The sequence below is a fragment of the Cinclus cinclus genome, chromosome 1, assembly GCF_963662255.1.
Source record: "Cinclus cinclus chromosome 1, bCinCin1.1, whole genome shotgun sequence".
NCBI lineage: Eukaryota > Metazoa > Chordata > Aves > Passeriformes > Cinclidae > Cinclus > Cinclus cinclus.
In genome coordinates, this window is record NC_085046.1 from 61,886,798 (window position 1) to 61,907,123 (window position 20,326).

Sequence of the window (20,326 nt, forward strand, 5' to 3'; positions counted from 1 at the left end):
GCTTCTGTTCCCTGAGCGCCTGTTTCCCTTCCCCTGCCCACTGTTCCTGCTGTGAAATGCTCCATTTCTCACCAAGGAGCCAGTGGGAGGCTTGTGCTTAAATGAGCCAGCAGCTTCTGGCAACAGAGGTTTTTCCAGCCCAGGACAGTTTGTAGAGGCTGTTGGGGGTCGCTGGTGGCATTGCCACTTCCATTGTATGTGTGGGAATGCTGTGGCTGCTCTTCCTGACACTGTAGCCAGGGTGAGAAAGGGGGAATGAGGTAAGGGACTGGGTAAAGAGCTAGAGTAGAACTTGACATAGAAATTAAGGATTGAGATGTATTGAAACCCCCTGTGGCAAAGAAATGTTGAAATTATGGCTTTAGAAATTTATTTGCAGGGTGCAAGTATCAGGCTTTGGGAATGACTTTTTCTGTTTGTCTTTTGGAAAAATCTGATGTGTCTTTTCTTTCCAGGAATAGGGCGACAAGCTGAGGAACTCACTGCTGAGCAAAATCGGCTTGCTGTAAAGTAAGGATGTAATTCTCTGAGTGATTTGTGTCTAACTTCTTCCAAAGAAGTCAAGTGTTTAGGTTGTTTGTTATTTGTTCTTTTGGTTTGTTTTCTTTTTTTCCATTGCAATGTCAGGGACAGCATAGTGGCCCAGCCATGAAAATGTTTCCTGCTACTTTCCAGTCCATGTGATGCCAAAACTCCTACATGCTTTTTCTTTTTGCTTGAGCAGTCTTTTTTTTTTTGGTAATACTGCTGTCACTGGCCTCCTTATAAAAACATACCTTCTCCCTTATATTCCTTATTTCTTCAGTTCAGGACTTCTGTCTTTATCACTCTGTGCTGGGCAGTAAAGCACTGAGATACTTGGCAGTGTCTCATTGACTTAAATATATAATCCACATGCAACAGAACAAGTCCTTGCTGAATTAACTCTTAAATTCAGGCTAAGGCTGTACTATACAGACTTGTTTGCTGTTATCTTCATCTGATCTGTGATATGTTATTTTTCCAAGTAAATATTCCTCCCCTGTTAGCAATCCACTCCATAGTAAAAATCCATTTTGGTTTGAATCTGGCACTTCAAGTGCTGCTTTTCATTGCTGTCATTTGAATGCTGTATTTTATCTTTTTTTTTGGTCTTCCTCCATAATGTTAATAGTCTTAGTTCTTCACATTATGTAATTAGTCTTCTTATTTTTCATATGGTGAGAGCATCTCTTTGAGCACCCTTTTTTTCCCCCTAGTTTGTCTCTCAATACAAATACAACATGGAGATGAATTTGTTTTTTGGTTTATTTTGATGAAGAATTAGTGTTACAGAATTACTCTTGGAACCATAACTACTTTTCACCATGATATGTTTGTTTAAGGCCAAGGAAATGATTTCCTTCATTTCCAAGGTAGAAGATCCAGCCATCAGAAAATGCCTGGGAACTTCAGAAAGTAAGGGAGTCAATTCTTGAAAAGCAAAAGTCTTGTAGGTAACCTTGTATTACTTTTCTGTGACCCAATAGTATCTATTTTTAAAGCTCACAGCATAATTTTTAATTGCACTTGGACCTTAATTCTAGTCAAATTCTCACCAAACAGGCTTGGTTATTTTTTCTTGTACAGTAGATGAGTTCATAATAGAAAAGAAGATGCCAATAGCTTAAGTGCCAGTGGCAGACAAGTCACAAATGAAGAGTTTTAAATCCCCTTTGGCATTACAGCCTTTTGTCTTCCCTCCTGTTCTTGGTCTGTTTTTGTTTCTTACTCATCCTCTGTACATTCCTTCGTGCATTGCTCATGTCTCCCCACCCAACCATGTGCAGAATCCAAGTTGAAACTAATGACTTTATTTTTAATCTTACTGTAGAGCTAGGAAGCTCACATCCTGGACCTGATTTTGAAGGACAGAAAGATGACCCTTACCCCAAATAGTTTGCTGCTTCTTTCCGTGAAATGCTTTCACCAGAGAACATACCATTCAGGCACTAATATCTACAATAACCAGTAGGGTGAATGCAGAAAATCCTTTCTAATCTAACTGTTTATTCAAACTAATTCCACTTCAGAATAGAAGTAGGCAACAGAAAATGTTTAACTGTTGCTTAGTTTTTCTGCTAGAAATTTGGTTTAGTCTTAAAGAATTTTAAGTGTTGTTTTGGTTATGTGTGTCCATCTGTGTCTTGGGCAGGAGAGCTCTCAAGCACTGTGCCCAAGTTTGTGCTCTCATCTGAGGGCTCCATGTTTACTTGAATGGTGACAATTAGGACATTTGTGGAGAGCACTCACTCTAATGCAGTGCAGAACACAGTGCACAATTTGGAGGTTGGCATTTTCTGCCACATAAAAGCCCTGATCCAAAGAATTTCCAAATTGCACTACTGCTGAGAGACCTCTGCATCTTTCTTTTTCCATCCTACTGATCTGTAGCAAGGACAATGGATCTTCTTCATTTTAAGTCAAACGTTAAGCCCCAGAAAGAACTGGTGGGATATGCACTTGCAAAATGGAAGAAAAAAAAAAAAAAGCAGACTTTCCTTGACTTTCAACTTCTGATGTCTTTCAATTAATGTGTTTTTTTCCTCCCTTAGTTTCTTTTCCCATTCATGATGCAATACAGGCAATTACTTCCTTTATTTGAACAGTAGAAGAGAGTGAGTGCTTCTTCATTCTCTTCCTGTATGTCTCATGTGACACTTCCCAATTTTCAAAAGGCTGGACAGAAGGGTGGGTGAGAGCTCCTCCCAGGACTGAGAGCCTGGTTTTAGAGACTCCCTGCCCTGTGGTTTGTATAGCAGGGCAGTATGGTCTCTGACATCCTGGACAGATGTCCAAAATCAATTACCAGCTTCTTATTCCTGGTACTACTGACCTGTCCAAAATGGACAAATTTATTACTGATTTTAGCTAAAAAGTTTCTAAGATTACAGCTTTTCAAATCATTAGCATTAGTCCACTTGTCATTTAAGCACTTCCATGTTACCTTTGCCCTGACTGCCATCTACCAGACATCACCAGAATGTGACAGGCTGTGTTTCATCTTCTGCAGAAGAGATCTAGAGAGCTTTCAGCTGGGGGGAAAGGGAGAAGGAGAGAGGTGAGGACTGAGGCAGACAGTGCAACAAAAACCAAAATAACATTGGTGAAAGCTTTTGCTGTGTTTTACCTTGTTTTATTTTTTGTTTGTTTGTTTGTTTTTGTTTTTTTTTTCTGTTGTGTGTGGCTGATTTTTTACAGGTCAAGACCTTCTTTACTGGAGTATTTAAGTTATCTCCTCAATTTTATGAGCATCATAGCAGGGCCTTGCAGCAATTACAAGGATTATATTGCCTTCATTGAAGGGAGGCATGTGCACATGAAACTGTTAGAAGTGAACTGGAAGCAGAAGGGTTATGACAGACTTCCTGATCCTTCTCCAACTGTAAGTTTTAAAGTGACAAAGATTGATTGCAGGGGGCAGGAAAGCAAGAAGAAAAAACAGTTTTAGGTTATCTTGCCAGTAGAGGTTACAGTGAGTTTTTTTTCTGTGAGTGGCTGCTGTTTTTATCACAAGGTCAGGGGTGAAGGGACCAGTGAATTTAGGTTTGGCATGCAAAACGGATCAGTTGTTAATGGGTGTCCTTTGATGGGAATGGGCTGCAGGTTCTGGCAATGACAAGCTGTGGTTTAGCTCCAGACAGGAGAGGAAATGTCAGAAAAAACCAAAAAAGTCAAATCTCCCCCATAGATGCTAGAAGTACCTGAATCACAGCTAATCAGAAACTGTAGCCTGTCCAGGTGATTTGCAAGAATATCTCACACACTTTGAGATGACTCAAGAGGTCATTTTCCCCCACAGTTTTAACACTAATTTTGGGGTTTTTTTAAAAAATATTACTTAAAGCCTTCCTAGAAAATAAATAAATAAATAAATAAATAAATTTTTTGTAAAGCTGGATAGTGTAGTGCAAGGCCCAGATTTCTCTCTCTTAAGGTGACACAGAATGTGTAACTTTGTGAGTGTGAGCAGAATGTCTCCTCTGAAAGTGAGCACGTGCTTTTGTGTAATGATTCCTATTGCACACAATTGTATTTCCACTGACTCTAGTGGTGTTACTTCTGATTTACGTTGGTCTGACTGAGATCAGAATAAGGTTTATATCGTGGAGGATGCAAGTCAGGAGAGAGTATTAAAATCTGCATAAAAACCAATTTCACATTACTCTATTCCAGAGTTTGGAGAATATATGAAGATATATCAAAAATCAAAAGGGTCAAAAAATGGATGGTTGTTTTAATAATATATTGTATTTTTATTAGCCTTTTGAGAACATGAGTCAACTTTCACATGGTATCCAAGTGCCAGCCTACTTTTTAATTCCAACTGGATCAAGAAGGGTTTACTCATGGTGTGTGTTTGCAAACAAGCTTTGAACTACTGCTGTGATTGTCAATAATGGTATGTAGGAAGCTAGGGAGCTGGAATAGAAAGTGCTGTGGCAGAGCACATACCCTGTACCGGGAGTACAAATGTGCTATAACAACACGATGCTTTTTGGACAAAAGATTTTTTAACAAGACTTCTGGGTGGCAGCTGGGTGGTCAGACCTACTGTTGCACTGAATATTGGTGCTTTTAGCTTCCAGGAGGAACCCAGTCTTTAGTTCCAGGAGAGGACAGCACATTTTGAGAAGATTTCTACTTTCCACTGTAGGGCTTGGTTTATTTGTTTCCTTTCCCATTTTAGAATCTCCACACACTGATGTGGAGTCTTTGATGAAGTTCATCACTGATTTTGACTTGTGGTTGTCTTACCTATCTATAGGTAGTTCAGTAAACCAAATTAAACTAGAGCTGTAATTCCAGCCTGTTCTTGGTCACCCCTTCTAAATTAATTAGTATCAACTTTGTCACTAGTAAATTTAATGGTTCTTGAAGCCCATTGTTTTTGTATGTCATGAGCACTGCCTTGTTCTTCTCCTTAAGCAAATGTTTCTAATGAATGTTTCATTGTTTGTGTTTTTTAGGGAGCAGTGATGTACAAGCTGTGTATCACACTAGTATCTCTCGTTTTATTCTTGACGCTTACCAAGAACTTTCCTATGGCTTATATTATTGATAATGAATTTCTTGATAAAACTCCCTTCTTGTCAAGACTCGGTTACCTGTATGTTGTAACACAGGCAGCAAAACCAAAGTATTATTTTGCATGGACGCTGGGTAAGTCTGGCTACATTATGTACTCTTGTGTTTAGCAAATAAGTTCCTAAATGGGGGAGGAGGTCTGAAACCTGGGATGGGGGTAAATAAAACTGTCCCTAGACCTGTAGTTCACGTGGGAGATGTGTTCCCTTAGGCAGTGGACCCTGTGCTTGTTTGGGGGCTGATGCTAGGCTTTGCCTCTAAAACAGTGGGGTCCTGTATACACCTGGCTTTGAGCAGTGCAGAGAGGAGACTGGAGAACCGTGGGCAGCAAAGGAAGTTTTGGGAAGGACCAAAATCTCTGCAGGGAAAAAGGAGAAGGAAAGTAAGAGCACTCACTAAAGAAGGAAGCAATTATTTTAGGAGCCAGCTATACTAGTGGTCAAAATAATCTTTTTGCATTTTACCACCTTCTTTTACAAGTCACATTTCACCATCTATGTGTGAGGAATCAGTCCTTCAGGCCAGGCTGAAAATACTCTGGATTCTTTTGCTGGTATTACAAGACTTTGTGTGTAGGGGAGATTCTGGAAGTCCAGCAGGCAATGCATATACCTCGAAGCTGAGCAGAGTGTCACTGAGATGGGATGGAAATAGCCAGGGAGATTCATTGCAAGGCTGTGATTAAACTTCTGGGAATAAAACTGTCAGATTCAGGGAAGGCAGCCGGGACTGGCATGTGTGGGATGGGAAAGGCTTTGAGATAAAGAATGGCTTGCTCACAAACTTACTTTTATGGGATCCAATGTTAAATTGTTTCCTCCATTTTTCCCCGTGGAATTATAGTTATCTGGAAGTCCATTATTAAATAGATAAAGTGAACTTGAATTTATGACAAGACCAAGCTGAAGAGGCTGTAGAAATGTCTTACAAATGAGGCAGGTCACGGAAAAGTACGCATTGCATAGTGGAGGGTGAGGCCTCCTCTATTCACATCCCAAATCCAGGCAGCAGAACAGCAGGCACTTTATTTTATCGTTTTCCAGTTTTGCTCCTGGCGGCATGGCCCAGGGCATTACAAAAGCTCCTGCTGAAGTGGGCTGGATAAATGCTTCCCATCCTCAGGACAGGCCAGGACAGGCACACTCTTGTGTGGGAGCTGGATTCCTCCAGTTACATGGAAAGAAAATTCAGCTTCTTGCTGCATTAGCGATGGTCCTGGGAACACAAAACCACTTTGGACCCGAGTGCCTCCACCCAAGGAGCTGTGAGAGCCATACACAGACTGAGCTGTTCAAGCCTGCCGGGACACGAATCTCTGTGGAGCGTGCGGGGATTCGAGTTTTGTGAGCAGGCTGAGAGCACAGCTGTGATCTTCCTGTGCTTCACACCTTGCTCTGCACACTGCAGCCTGGCAAGCAAAAGGCCAGGGGTCTGCTATATAATCATTCACAGAATTCACAGAATGACTAGGTTAGAAGAGACCTTCAAGATCATTGAGTCCAACTCATGCCCTAACACCTCAACTACACCATGGCACCAAGTGCCACATCCAGTCTTTTTTTAAATACATCCAGGGATGGTGACTCCACCACCTTCCCGGGCAGACCATTCCAGTACTTTATCATTATTGCTCATCCCATGATTCCTGGTTTCTTGGTTTTGGCAAAGAAACACTGTTCAATTAGCCCCTGCTACCCTTGGAGCAAGGGGGAGCAAATTCAGGAGTCCATTGCTCTGCAGGGATGGTTATGTGCAGCCCCAGTCTCTGAGACTGGGCAGTATTCCTGTGGGCCAACTCAGGCAGGATTCTTGTTTATTGTTTGAGGACTTTTTAAAGAGGGAGAAAATTAAAAACATGGTGAGCTTTCTTTCCATCAGTAAAATCTATCTTATTTAGGAAAATGGAAAACAAAACAGAAAGTTTCAGGTTAGAGAAGGCTACTTGTTTATCTATTTATGGTTAGTCTTGTTGCTTATAATTAGGTTCCCTCCCTAGTTTTGTGCACTAGGGCTTCTCCACAAGCTTGTGCCTGTACTCACGGCATTTACAAGGTAAAATCAGCTTTTATTCTTGGGGAAGAAATGCTAAACTTTTTAAAGAATAACCAGGTTTGTACTTTGTCAATGACCTAGAAGGAAAACCTTACCTGTATTTGCACTTCCCTTTTTCTTCCAATGATTGTCAGTGTTGGTTGCAACTAGTGATCAAGAGACAATAATGAATTCTCCGTTCTGTTTTCTTAGTACTCCAAGTAGGTATTTCAAACAGGGACACATTGAAATCAGAATCTTGAGACCCAGTGATGAGGTGACTCCCTGGCACTCTGAGAAGGGAGGTAGTTGGCAAGAGTGCATCAGTGTGTAATGCCTACTGTTATCCAAGCTTCTACTTGCTTTAAAGCAGCTAACTGTGTAACTGAAGTTACTCAATATTTGGTTCATAGAGATGTTCAGGCACTTTAGTGTGACACTCAGCAACAGGATTAGCAAAAGGCTTTGTCTGCAGAATTCTGAATTCTGACAGTCTTAATTAACACAGCCATGTTGGAATTCTTAACAGAAATAATAAGCATGTCTTGAGATAATATTTTTTTTTTCTGGAAAATGCTGTGACATCCAGGTACCCTTTTGAGAAAAAGGCTAATTAATTTTATGACAATATCTGTTTCAGATGAATAATAAACACCAAATACTAGGAAAAGTGATTTATATTTGCTGTTATTTTATTATTTTATTTCTTCTGCACAAGGAGTAGCTAGTCTTTCCTCTTGTGAAAATGCCTCTTGTGTAGCCTTATAGTCATGGTCTTTTGCAAAGAAGAAGCTTCTCCTAAAAAGAGAGGTTGCTAAATCCAACAAAGCTGGCTTCAATGTTTGTTTAGTGCCAAACTGACTTGTAAGAAAACATGTCTCTTCCAGCAGTCTGATTTTGACCTGTTTTGCTTTGACATTGCAGCAGATGCAGTCAACAATGCAGCTGGTTATGGATTCAGCGGAGTTGATGAGAGAGGCACTTTCCGCTGGGACCTGTTGTCCAATTTAAATATCTGGAACATTGAGGTGAGATAAAGGAGTGGCTGCATTGGCATAATTATACAGAAATGAGCATGATAATGGGTAAAGGCTTTGCTGAAAGGAAAGTGAATCTATGCTACTTTCAGGCTGCTCCTCTTTAGCATGAAGAGGTTTTGTATTTTATCTGTTGGACTGATAAAATGTGTCTGTCTCACAGCCCTCCTCACGCTCTGTATTCCGGTTGTATTTCTAAATAGTTTAGTGAGGGCTAATAAATAGTTATATCAGATATTTAACAAATGAGCAGTCAATTACTGTAGATTGTGGCTGAGCTCAGTGGGTCAGTAAATTGTTCACAGCTATGATTCTTCACCATCTGTGGTGTGTTCTGTTTATTTACTTCTAACAATCTTTCACTTTTGTAGCCCAGTTGAGATGAGTGATGGTAGAGAAAGAGGCTGCCACAAGTGGCACAGACACGTGCAAGGGCTGAACTGCCTCTGGTACATGGAGAAAAGCAAGGGTAGGAGACGTAACAGGTACAAAGCAAGCAGTGGGAGTGGACAGGGGCATGCAGAGCTCAGATGGAGCTGATCTGCAGCACCATGCAGCGAGCCACACTGTTTCTCAAAACATCTGTCACTCCTTCCTTGGGACTGCTGCATGCTTTTAAGGTCCACTAGCCTTTTGAAAACTATTAATGTTTGTGTCTCTAATGCAAAAGATGGCCCGTATAATTTGTTTTGCCCTGAAGAATGTTTTATGAGCGCCAGTGAGATGTGGAAATATATATGTGTCTGCGACTGCTTTCTAAAGGCTTCTTTTTTAGAAATAGGAGGAGCCTCCCTCTGTAATTCTCTAGTTGTGATTTTAAAAGGAATCACAGATAAATATAAGTTGACTGCTTTATTGCTGAACAATCTGTGACTAAGTGAATGTGCTGTAATAGCTCTTCTAAAAAGTGAAAGAGTCTCTGTAATTCTTCACTGAAGATGCCAAAATTGGAAGTCTCATTATACATTCCGTGTTTTTCTACATTCTTTTTCTTTTTCCTTTTTAACCCTGATTAATTCTCAGTGTACTCCTTGATGAGTACAAGATACATGGCCCAGAAATGCTTTGCACTTCTTGATGACAGCAGCACCCTAGATACCACTCTGAGAGCTATATTTGATTCAGTTTTGGGGCAGGAGATGATTCTTATTTTGATGAGCTGAGGCAACTTCTGTTTGAAGGAGGAAAGTAAAATGCAGCCATACTCTTCAGTCAAGCTAAATGGACGAAACAGGAGTCTTTGCTCCTCTCTACCCACTGAACTGGTGGCCTCTCAAAACTTACTTCCTTTACTGGTCACATAGACAGAGATCAGAAATTGTTTCCAAGAGCATAAAATGGGGTGATGTCTGATTTGATCATGTGTGCAATGAGAAAAAGAGAGGCTATGGAGACCATGGCTTTGGGTAAGCTTTGAACCATCACTTTATGTGCCAACAGCAATGCTGGGAGTTGAAGTTTGATTGTACAGTGTATACAGATACTGTCTATATATTCAGCAGGTATAGCCACCTGCATGTGTAAAATTACCTCAGAGCTGGGAACTTGAGTGCTAAATGTGACTATATGATCTGTAGAAAAGATAAGCACATGGAAGGAGTTGTGTGGACCTTAAAACATGACAGGGGCTAAGCGCACGTGGGGGACTTGGAAGCCTTGGCAGCGTGCTTGTTTTGACAGCCAGCAACTACTTCCTCTCTTGGTAATGTAACAGGGGAACTTAAAGGAGGCCAAAAGAGAGTGACAATATTAGTTGGAAGAGAAACTGTGTGTTTCTTGGCTTCTCTCAGCGCAGTAATGCAATTAAAATATAGCAGTGCTACTTTGGGAATTGCTAATCATTTTAACTCTTTAAATGCAGAGGATGAAATGCTAGCTTTAAAGAGTCTGCATGGAAGTGCAAAGATATCTGCATGTTCCCCTTGGAGGCCTTTGCCCTTAATGCATTTTTTCAGTGTGCCTTCAGCTGATACAGCAAAATATTGCGATGTTGCTGAATCGTGTCCCCACTTGGCCAGGGTGTCCCTGGAGGTTTCTGCCAGTAAGTGAGGGACCAAGGTCGAGTTGGGAAGTGAAGGTGATCAGGTGTAGGGGAAGCAATGCTGAACAATGGAGTCCAGCAGTCCCTTCAAGCTGGAGGAGCTCAGAAGAGGAGGTATGGGTGGCTCTCTCAGGATACTGGAGTCCACTCTGGTTTCTCAAGCTTAGCAACAGGCTGAGAATTGGCTTCTAAATTTAGTCTTTATTTTTTTGGCCCGTGTTTTTCAGTCTTCCCCCCTCCTTCTTCAAATAGTAGTGGTAATAATAAAAACAATAATAATAATAATAATAATAGTAATAACAATAGTCTTTTTTTTTAAATAACACTTTGTTTTAGTAGTGCTGTAGGGAAGTCCAGATTGCATAATGGGTGGCAAGATATCTCTTCCAGAAATAAAGCTGTTTATGAACTGAAAGGAAGGCAAAGCATAAAAAACAAGAAAGCTTCTTGGATTTCCCATTATTTGAAAAGTAGCCAAACACTGTATTTAATTATATGAAATGAAGTGAGATTTTAGATCAAGTGCCAAGTGTTAGCAGTGAGCCATCAGCCTACTTAATGTCCCTCCCAAGTCATATTAATATAATGATGGATTGTGGCACAGTCTTCATAAGAGTTAGCTGCTAGAATTAATATTTTCCATGTACCTCCTCACTAATTTAAATTGCAAATAGTATTTTACAGGCTTCATTGCTAACATCTCATGTGAACTTCTTTCTTAGACTGCAACAAGTTTTAAAATGTACATCGAAAACTGGAACATTCAGACAGCTGCCTGGCTGAAACGGTAAGAGTAATGAAACTGTTACGTGCTTGTGAGATCCAAAAGCTCTCCAGGGCCTGGAAAAATGCTGACTGGTGGCTCTCATAAATGTATAGCCTCTTGTTCTTCCTTTGTTTCCTGTGTCTCTAATAGTTGGTGCAATACAATTGTATTTGGTGCTGTAAAGTTTTATTGCTGCAAGTGTAAAGTGCTCCTATTTTATATATGAGCAGCAAAGTCATAAACAAACTGTTCAAAACTTCCATAATAGAAAGCAATAACATTTTGTTGTGTCTCCCTCCATTATCTTTCCTGTACTGTTTTGCTTTGCTATGTCAAGAGGTGAGTCTTGCTGTGTCACTGGGATCCAGAAATTCAGCGAGAAATAAGGTCAAAGTCTTCAGAGCCCCAGTGCAGTGTGGTTTGGAGTTACCCTAGTGCTTGCCAGGAAGTCCTTGTTTAGGATATGGGGAAGAGACTTATAGCACTGAGATGATCTGAATTTAACCTGTGACTGTTAAGGCACATATTAAAAATACTATCATAAGTCCAAATTTTATAGATTGGATTGTGTCTCATTACTCATTTCACTTTCTGGTGTGATTAAAGCTCAGCATACAGTTAACATAGTGTCTGAAATGCAGGCACAGATTTATTGTAGTTATTGTTACTATAATGATTGTAAATCTGTACATCTTAAAAGTCTATGTCTACTATTTTTCATGATTGAAATGATTCCTGGTGCATTATCTTGACTCGTTTCTGTGGAGCACAAAATTTGATTTGAACTTCAGATAGCCAAATAGACAGAGAGTTGTTTTGTTGAACTGTTATCCTTGCATCTTGGGAGTAAGATTTTTGCTGCTAAAGTTAGCTGGAATCCCCTGTTTTGCAATAGTTTATGGCACTCCCTGTTGTTCCCAGCATCTGCCAGATAACTGTGTCTAAAAATACCTCTCTTCATTAGAGTGAAGGGTGGGGTCACATCTCTATGTCTTTCAGCTTGCTCTTGATCTGTCATCAGGGTTTGGAAGGGTAATGTATGATTCCAGATAGACATGTAAATGTGAACGAGGTCTTGCCTGCCCTTTTTTCCATTATTGATTTAAATGTTTTGAGCACCAGAAATATTTGTACAGGCATTCTCTGGAAACTCATTTGCATATAAGCATGTTTCCTCATTCCATCCAAACCTCCGTTTAAATGGAGAGTGCTTCATGACCTAGTCTGTGACTGAACCAAGATAAGACTGCTAAGAAAACAGAGTAAGCACTTAGAAACAGAAGGGCTTCAGAAGGATTTCAAGAATAGAAATAGAAGGATTTCAAGTGCAGTGGCCATTGTTCAACCTATTCTGTTTTGTTTTCATTTTTGCAGTGTCTGCTATGACAGAGCTCCCTGGTACCCTACAGCTTTAACATTTATCCTGTCAGCCCTGTGGCATGGTATCTATCCTGGATATTATTTTACATTTCTCACTGGAATCCTTATCACACTCGCAGCCAGAGCAGTATGTACCTCTCATTGTTCTCTTCTAAGGCCCCTGCTAGACACTATCCAGCTGTCAGCTGCACCCTCACATGGTCAAGAAGCTTGTCCCTGCTGTGAGCCCTCTTTCATGCTTTTGCAGGCTTGATGTTCACTGAAACTCCGTTCTGTATTGATGCTAATTGCAATGTACCCAGCAGTTATAACCAGCACCAATTCTGGACGTGATGCACTGCTGCCCCTGGCTGGCAGAGGAAATGCTGCTTGAGGATGTGCAGTTAGGGGTGCCACCAGCTATGTCTATGCAGTTAAATTAGCTTGGGATTCAAGATCATGTTGGATTCCAGACTTCTGCTGGGTCATGTTGCCTGTATGCTGGCTTGTAATTAACTCTGGGCTCAGTCTTGCACAAGAAGCTGCTGTGGATTGAGCATTAGCCCAGACTTGAACAATTTGTGTGGATGCAATTGATGCAGTAAAATAGTGTCTGTGTTTATTTTGTGTAGACTCACCAAAGACATGTCTCACTGTTGTTAAATTTATCACTGCTGATCTTTCAGGCTGAACCAGCCACTTATGCAGGGCTGGGAAGCACTACTGCTGTCTTTTGGAGTTTGACTCCAGCTAAATAACCAGGTTAATCTGAAAGGAAAATTAAACTAGTGACCAATATTAACCACTATTGCTAGAGCAGGTTGCTGAACATGTGCTTTGCCTTTCATTTATGAGAATTTCACAGAAGTGAAACTAACTTAAAATGTCTAGGGAATGGCACACACTTGTAGGTATAAGCACTTGTTCATCTAAAGTAACTTTGATTTACTCTTGATAACTGGTAAGAAATAAAAACCAGGAGGGAGGAACAGCTTCCCTCTCAAAAAATATTGTGACAGACACCCAGAATGAGAGAGTCGACACTCTGTGGTTATGACAGAGTAAACTGAGGGCCACTTGTATGTTTGCCACTGGTTGACTGTGAGATCTTGAATATGCCAGTCCGTACACATCTGTATTCCTGCCCCCAGTGCTTTGTAACTGGAGTATAAACCTTCCCACGATACTAATGCTGATGGTAAGCAGAGAGTCGTGCACTGCTGTGTGTCTGTGTCACTTTGCCTAAGAAATGAATTTATATAATTTTCTGCTTGCTTTTCCCTGACCTGCAGATAAGAAACAACTGCAGACATTACTTCCTCTCGTCAGTGCCTCTCAAGATAGCCTATGACGTTGTTACCTGGGCGGTCACTCAGCTGGCTGTGTGCTACACGGTCGCACCATTCGTTATGCTGGCTGTGGAGCCCACCATCAAGTTTTACAAGTAAATCCTCTCTCCTTGACTTTCTTCTCCATGGTGGTATAGACTTTCGTTGAATAACCCAAACCATGCTGAAAGGCAGCTAGCATTTAATCAAATTTGAAAGAAAGGAGCTCAGAGAGGATGCTTGTTAAAGTATAAGAGGTGACTTTTGCTCTCCTGTAACATAATGAGGTTATAACAATGCCAAGGCAGAGCACTTTGTTCTTCTCATTCTGTGTCCTTATGTGACATTTCATATTCTCAGTTTACATTTTCAAAGCAGTTGGGTCTCGACCATTAGCAGTAGCCAAGGCAGAAGAGGTAAAGAATAATGTGAGTTGGCAGTAGGAATGAGGTGCTGAGCAAAGACCAGGCTTCCAGGTGCTGAATGTGTGTAAGAGGAGGTGTGATCGATCAGCAGGAGATAGGGAGGGCTCCTGGCAGAGCATTGCTCCTTGAAATGAGTATGCTTCTTTTCTTACAAAGTGAGTACTTCCCCAGATTCCTTAAAAATTAGAAAACACTGGCATTGCAGAGTACATTGGATGTGCTCTAATAAAACCAAGTTGAAATAAAGAAAGTGGGAAAATAATTAGAAAAGGGAGATGGGACTACATGGCTTTACTCTTCTTTCATTTTACTGTCAACATAGAATAACAGCTTTTGGTTCAGAAGAAGGACAATTTCCTCCTCCAACATAAAAGACAAAAAAACTGGTAGTCAAGATTTCTACTGTCTGTTTGCTGGAGGTTGAATTTCGACATTTTCTATTCCTGTTTCTTGAAATGTTTGATTTCAACATGGAAAACTTGCCATGGAGTAAAAATTACTCCAAATCTTTCTTAGCTTCATTTTTAATAATTTTGCCATGGTGAATTTTTCCGTGGTTAACTTTGAACATAGTTAACATTCAAACTTATAGACTCGTAAGCAAGAAAATGTTATGCTTTTGGACAAGTGCGTGAATTTTTTGAAGCACTTCACACCACAAGCAGTGGTCTTAAGCACCTTAGAAGGATATTAAGAACTATAGTAAGAAGCATAAATGAGACCACAGAAATGTGCATTGCTATGTTTAACAGCTGGACCATATGTTGTCTTCCCCAAGCTGCCAGAACCACATCTATTTGGTTTAAATATTTTTTATTTCTCTTCAACCTTGTGTATACTGAATTATTTGAAATAAAAATAAAAATAAAAATATTTGATGTTTAGAAACATACCAAATACAGATATCTCTGAGTAGTTACCTTAAAAAATGCAAGCCCTTCTGTAGAAGTCATTACCTGACCTTCTCCAGTTAAAAGCTGAGTGTTTTGATTTATTTCATATCTCAGCACTTTGATTGAATTTTTTTCTTTCTGTCACTTTTTGCAAGTTTTTTTTGAAGCACGAATGATACTTCTTCAGAACTTGGCCCTGTGTATTCTAAAAGAGAGATGGACTGAATAAATATGGGGTTGAATTGCATGAGTTTATCTGAGCTGTCAGACTTTGGATTTGAGGGTTTGCTGATAGTTTGCTTGCCTCATTATCATCCACAGCAGCATTTTCATCCATGCCAGCAGACAACGTATTCCAAGACTGTGTGAAATTCAAGGGTATATTTTTGTGCTTTCTAGGTCAGGTTCATACATTCTGCATTCATCCCTTAGCACTAAATTCTGCGTATTGGGATTGCAGAATTCATGTTATTCCTAACAAAAATATAATATTATTTCTGCTTTTGTTCCCAGGTCTGTGTATTTTCACATGCACATTCTAAGCATCCTGGTGTTGCTCCTGTTACCAATCAGAACTCAGACCTACTCTGTAAGAAGGGCTCAGAATCAGGCCGTGCCGAACTCTATTAAAAGCAAAGACAAATGATGCCTCCAAAGAAAACTGCCAACATTGGGAAATCAAACGGTTGTATTGTAAGCAAAAAAAAATGAGAAGAAAAACGGGTTGCAGGAGGATTGAAGTACATGACAAGTGGCATTTCTGTTGGCTATCTTAAAATCTTACTGGAGAGGGCAGAGAAGAGCCTGAATGACTGTATTTCAAATTATTCCAGTTAATGGAGATTTTACAGGCAACATTTACAGGCTCATGGGGCATTTCATTTTTATACTAAATATTTTTATGAAGTGTTTTTATATATTTAAACTTTTTCACAGAGAGGCATTTTTTTTCTCTTTTACAGAAATATTATTAATCAACAAATAATCTTGTGATTAGAGAGAGGGACAGAAAGCAGCTAGTAAAGAGTTAGACCAGCTGCCTGATAGCCTGGCACTGTGGGCAGCTGTCAGGGGAAACTTTTCATCTCTTGGTTGTGGAGAGAGATGGTGCAAGTAGAAGACCACAGGCATGGGGTTGCTCAAGGTGCTGGCGCTGACTTGTGCCCCAGCAGGGGGAAGGGAGAGTGGAGCTTTCCCCGGCAAACCCTGGAGCAGGGACTGCAGCCTGAGCTGGGCAGCAAAGGTACTTCACATCCTTCCATGTGACACCTGCTGGTGATGAGGGCAAGACAAGTCCCTTGGGAATATTTGTCGGAGAGCACTGTTAACTGGCTACGCCAAAATTTAAATCAAGTAAAAGTAAAACAAAAGGCAGAAAGGGGAACTGAAATCTGAAGTAAAAGAAGGGACTTGCAGTCTGTGGTCTGTAGAGCTGTGCTTCTCTAATGATGCACTGGTGCTCATTGCTACATCAGCCTTACTTTGTAGTCTTAGTGATGCAGCACTTCCTTTTTGGTGTCAAATGAGTGAGGAGTCATGCAGGGTTAATGTTTTAAAACTCGCAGTTATGGGTTAAATCTGAAAAAGCTTTGTAGTGGATCGGACTGTTCTATTACCAAAACATCCCATCTTATTCTTACGTTCCAGCAGGTAACACTACTAGGAAACCTGAACAATAATTATCGCAGTCATAATACATAATTCTCTACAAAATATTGTGATGTGACATGATATGATCACCACAAGAGTCAAGACTGAGTCCTTGTGTGATCTTGATATCAGACTTAACTGTTCATGCAAGTTTCCCTGCTTGTGAAGTCCTTGACTTACAGGGATGTTTTGAGGCTTGATTCCTAAGCGCTTGTTGTGCATTGAGATAACCTGCTGCAAAATGCTGTGTCAGGGTTTTATATTATTTTTTTCTTACATCCATATAACCCAGTAAAATAGATCGGTACCACACATCAAAACCAACTGAAACATTTTTAAAAAAATTTTTCCAGTAATGTTTTTATCAGGATTTTGTAGAAGTTGTTCCCTTGTTAAAATATTGATATTACTTTATTGACATTCAACTAATGTGTTAATGAGGAAGAAATCTGCTGTTTACTGCATTCTGATTTTTGTGTCAGATTAAAATTTTGCGGAATCATAATGTTTTGAGAAGAAACAAATCTATGAAACCAACACAAGTTCCAAACTAGTGATTCTTTTTTCTCGGATGGGAATTTTTTGTCCTGTGACCACATTATGATTTAGGGCATAGTTCATGGAAGAGTTTATTTGCTAATTTATTTTAAAGGACAAGTTGGGATTAAAGATTGATCTGAAGAAACAATTTGCTTTGTGTCACTGCCTGGCATTATTGATCACTAATGTCTAATGTGAAAATGGGTGAGTGGGTGGGTGAAATCATGCTTGTGAGAGAAGATGCTCAGGTCTGCTGGATTTTACACAGCAGCTGAGCTTTCCATCCTGCTCCTGCTGAAACAGAGACATGGTGACCCCTGTCTCTTTTCATGGCAGCTTTGCCCTTAGCTTGGCCGGTCTTTTTGTCCTCGTGCTTGTGTTGTCCTTCTGGCACCAGCCTCAGCTGTATCTTGGGCATCGAATGTTTCCCTTGAGGTCTGATTGTTCCATCCCTGTTTCCTGTGGGAGGGAACCAGGGCACATCCCCAGAAAGGGATGGGGAGCTGGGTGCTGCTGGCCCTGGACTTCTGTGGGCTGAAGCCAGTCTGCAATTGCCTCCCAGCAAAAAAAGAATCAGTGTGAGCTCTGACAGAGCCAGCAAAATTCACATCTACACTGGGCTTGGGCAAGACTGCGGAAGACATATGTTCCCAGCAGGTTTGCCTTAGCACCTGCTTTGGAAAATAAGTGCTGTCAAAGGGGCTTGTGGGTCTGTACCTGCTGCTCTGTGCCCTGAGATCTGCCTCTACGGCTTGTGCCCTGTTCTGCAGCTCTTCCTGAACTGTGAACATTCAAGACATGCCAGGTATGACCAGTGGGGTTTCTCTTCCAGTGTTTCCCCAAGTGAAACTTGCTTATATGTAATGCCATTGACTTATGTTGTAGTTTTGGCTCCTATAATGTAATGAATTAGTCTGGACTAGTGAGCAAATTGTTACTCTCCTGTCATGCTGCCTTCTCAGCCTGAACCTCTCCCTGAAAACAGGCACCCTGGGAATCAAAGAGAGCCAGTCATACTGATTTAATGTGATGCGTTACACGAGCCAAAATTGAAACGGGCTTTTTGAAACACAGCATTTGCAAGGAAACTTGGTGGTTAAATTAGTCTTGAAGCTGGGTGGAAAACAAGAAAAATACCTAAAATCTTTGCTGTACTGTGTTACTGTGGACTAGGTAGCATACCTAGCCCAGTGTGGCAGTCCTGCAAAGTTAACACAGAGTGGATATAAAGAGCTGTAAATTATTCCTTTGAAAAAAAGGCTGTTAGCTTTGAGGTTACCTTGATCAATCTGTTGGACTGAGCCTTCCCCTCCTTTTCTTCTTCTCAGGGGAATGATATTTTGTTTTATAGAAAGACTGCAAACAGCCTCTACTACTTGGAGGAGACTCTTGCTAGTAATGTGCATCTACTTTGCACAGGAGTATGTAACTCAAAGAGCCAAAGTAGAGATTCAGGTTAGAAAAGGATGATGTCAGGAACTTCAATTCCAGTAATTCTAATTCTAGTGTAATTTGAGAGGGCACTTCAGTGATTAAAATACATGATGGTGATTACCAACATGTTATTAGTTTCTAATCCCTCTCTGGGTTCTTAGTGCTGCAAAAAATTCAAGAGCAGCTAGAGAGATTCTGAAGTGAACAATTTTGATGGCTTGTAAGAAAGCAATACAGAACTGTCACACAGAAATGAGAAAGGTAGATTGTACTGGATAGACAAAGGTTGATTTAAAATATGAGAATACCAAAAAGACACCACCACCATTACCTCCTTGGGTTGAAGGCATATTCTAGCTGCTGTTTTTCAGCATATTTTGATTTTTCTGAACTAGAAGTTGAGATACACTTGGAAGAGAAAACTGAATGAAGAGTAAAACTCCATTTCAACTTAACTATGGGTCTGGTATTTAGAGAAGCAACAGTTCAGCAATTTCTTCAGTGAACTGAATGCACAATGTACATTTTTACTGTCCTGTAAGCTGTCCCCCACTCACAGTACATTACTGCATGTCCACTTGGAGCTTGCCAAGTAATGGAGGCAGCACAGAAGTGGGATACAAGGTGGGCAGATATTTTTTCTCCCTGTTTGACTGCTCTGTTTTGTGTGCATACATTGCACATACCTGGGATTTTTTTATCACTTAAAATGAAGTAGGTGGGTGAGAAAGCTGTAGATTTTTACTCTGTTGGTAGGTGTTTGCATAAAGCTTCACTTACCTCTCTACACATGTAAAAGCAGACTCAGCAAACCTGATCTAGGGTCTTTCATAGAAAATCCCAAGACCCAAGGAAGTTTAAGGGTAAAATTCCTCTCAGGGAGACTAGTGACTTATGTTTAAACCCTTTGTCTTCTTATCCCTGGACTGAGGACTTCAGAAAAATTATCTACTGGCTGCAGAAGTAAATAGAAACTTGTGTTTAACATTTAAGGCTAGAATCCCCATAGTCCACCTGCTGTGGACAGGGGAGGAGCATGTGTGTCTCCTCATCCTTGCCCAAGATGAAATGACACGCACATTTACATATGGAAATATCAGCTACCCTTTGAGGTACTGTTCTTTTTCCTTATGTCACTGAACTGATGCAGCTCAGCTCTCAGGGGCTAGAGGCGTTCCACAGCAGTATGGAATGGGAAGCCTTGCCTGACATCTCAGCATGAGTGCGGATGCTCGGTGTGTGCTTTAAAAACATCTCCTTTTGTGTGCCACCAGCCTGCTGCTCCCTTTCTTCCCGGCAATGACAGTAATGATATGCATGAAGGGCTTGGGTTTGTGCTGGTGAGACGTGAAGTGGCAGCACGTTTACTCAGATACATTTACGAGTGGTGCCCTCTGTGGGCGAGCACTCGAGAGATGATTCTCCTCCTGTGCTGAAGGCGAAAGGTTTTGCAGCAGCCCGGATGCCCAAAGTTCCAGGCAGCTGGTGGGTTTCAAGTCTGTGGTAACACAGGTGTGCTGTGCGGGAGAATGGGAGAAATCAAAGACCTTAGATAAACTGGAGGAAACCCCTGTTATTACAGGAGGAAATGCTGCTTTGCTCATAGAAGAAATGGTGTTTGCATGCCTTAAGAACTTGTGTTACGCTTTCATTCTCCTGATTTGAATATGGCCTTTAGAAGGGGCATGCAGGATGGGGGAAATCAGTTCTGAGAAG

At 40.8% G+C, this 20,326-nt stretch overlaps 1 protein-coding gene across 1 annotated transcript in view; it reads left to right on the forward strand.

Moving 5' to 3' along the window:
- MBOAT1 (membrane bound O-acyltransferase domain containing 1) overlaps positions 1 to 15,758 on the forward strand; it is a 54,146-nt gene extending 38,388 nt beyond the window's left edge. Inside the window, exons 6-13 of the mRNA XM_062498738.1 lie at positions 456 to 510; positions 3,220 to 3,403; positions 4,989 to 5,181; positions 8,062 to 8,165; positions 10,938 to 11,002; positions 12,356 to 12,488; positions 13,633 to 13,784; positions 15,500 to 15,758. Coding sequence (XP_062354722.1) covers positions 456 to 510; positions 3,220 to 3,403; positions 4,989 to 5,181; positions 8,062 to 8,165; positions 10,938 to 11,002; positions 12,356 to 12,488; positions 13,633 to 13,784; positions 15,500 to 15,632 — 1,019 coding nt within the window. The 3' untranslated portion in view covers positions 15,633 to 15,758. The remainder of the gene's footprint in view (positions 1 to 455; positions 511 to 3,219; positions 3,404 to 4,988; positions 5,182 to 8,061; positions 8,166 to 10,937; positions 11,003 to 12,355; positions 12,489 to 13,632; positions 13,785 to 15,499) is intronic.
- Positions 15,759 to 20,326: the final 4,568 nt, after the last annotated feature.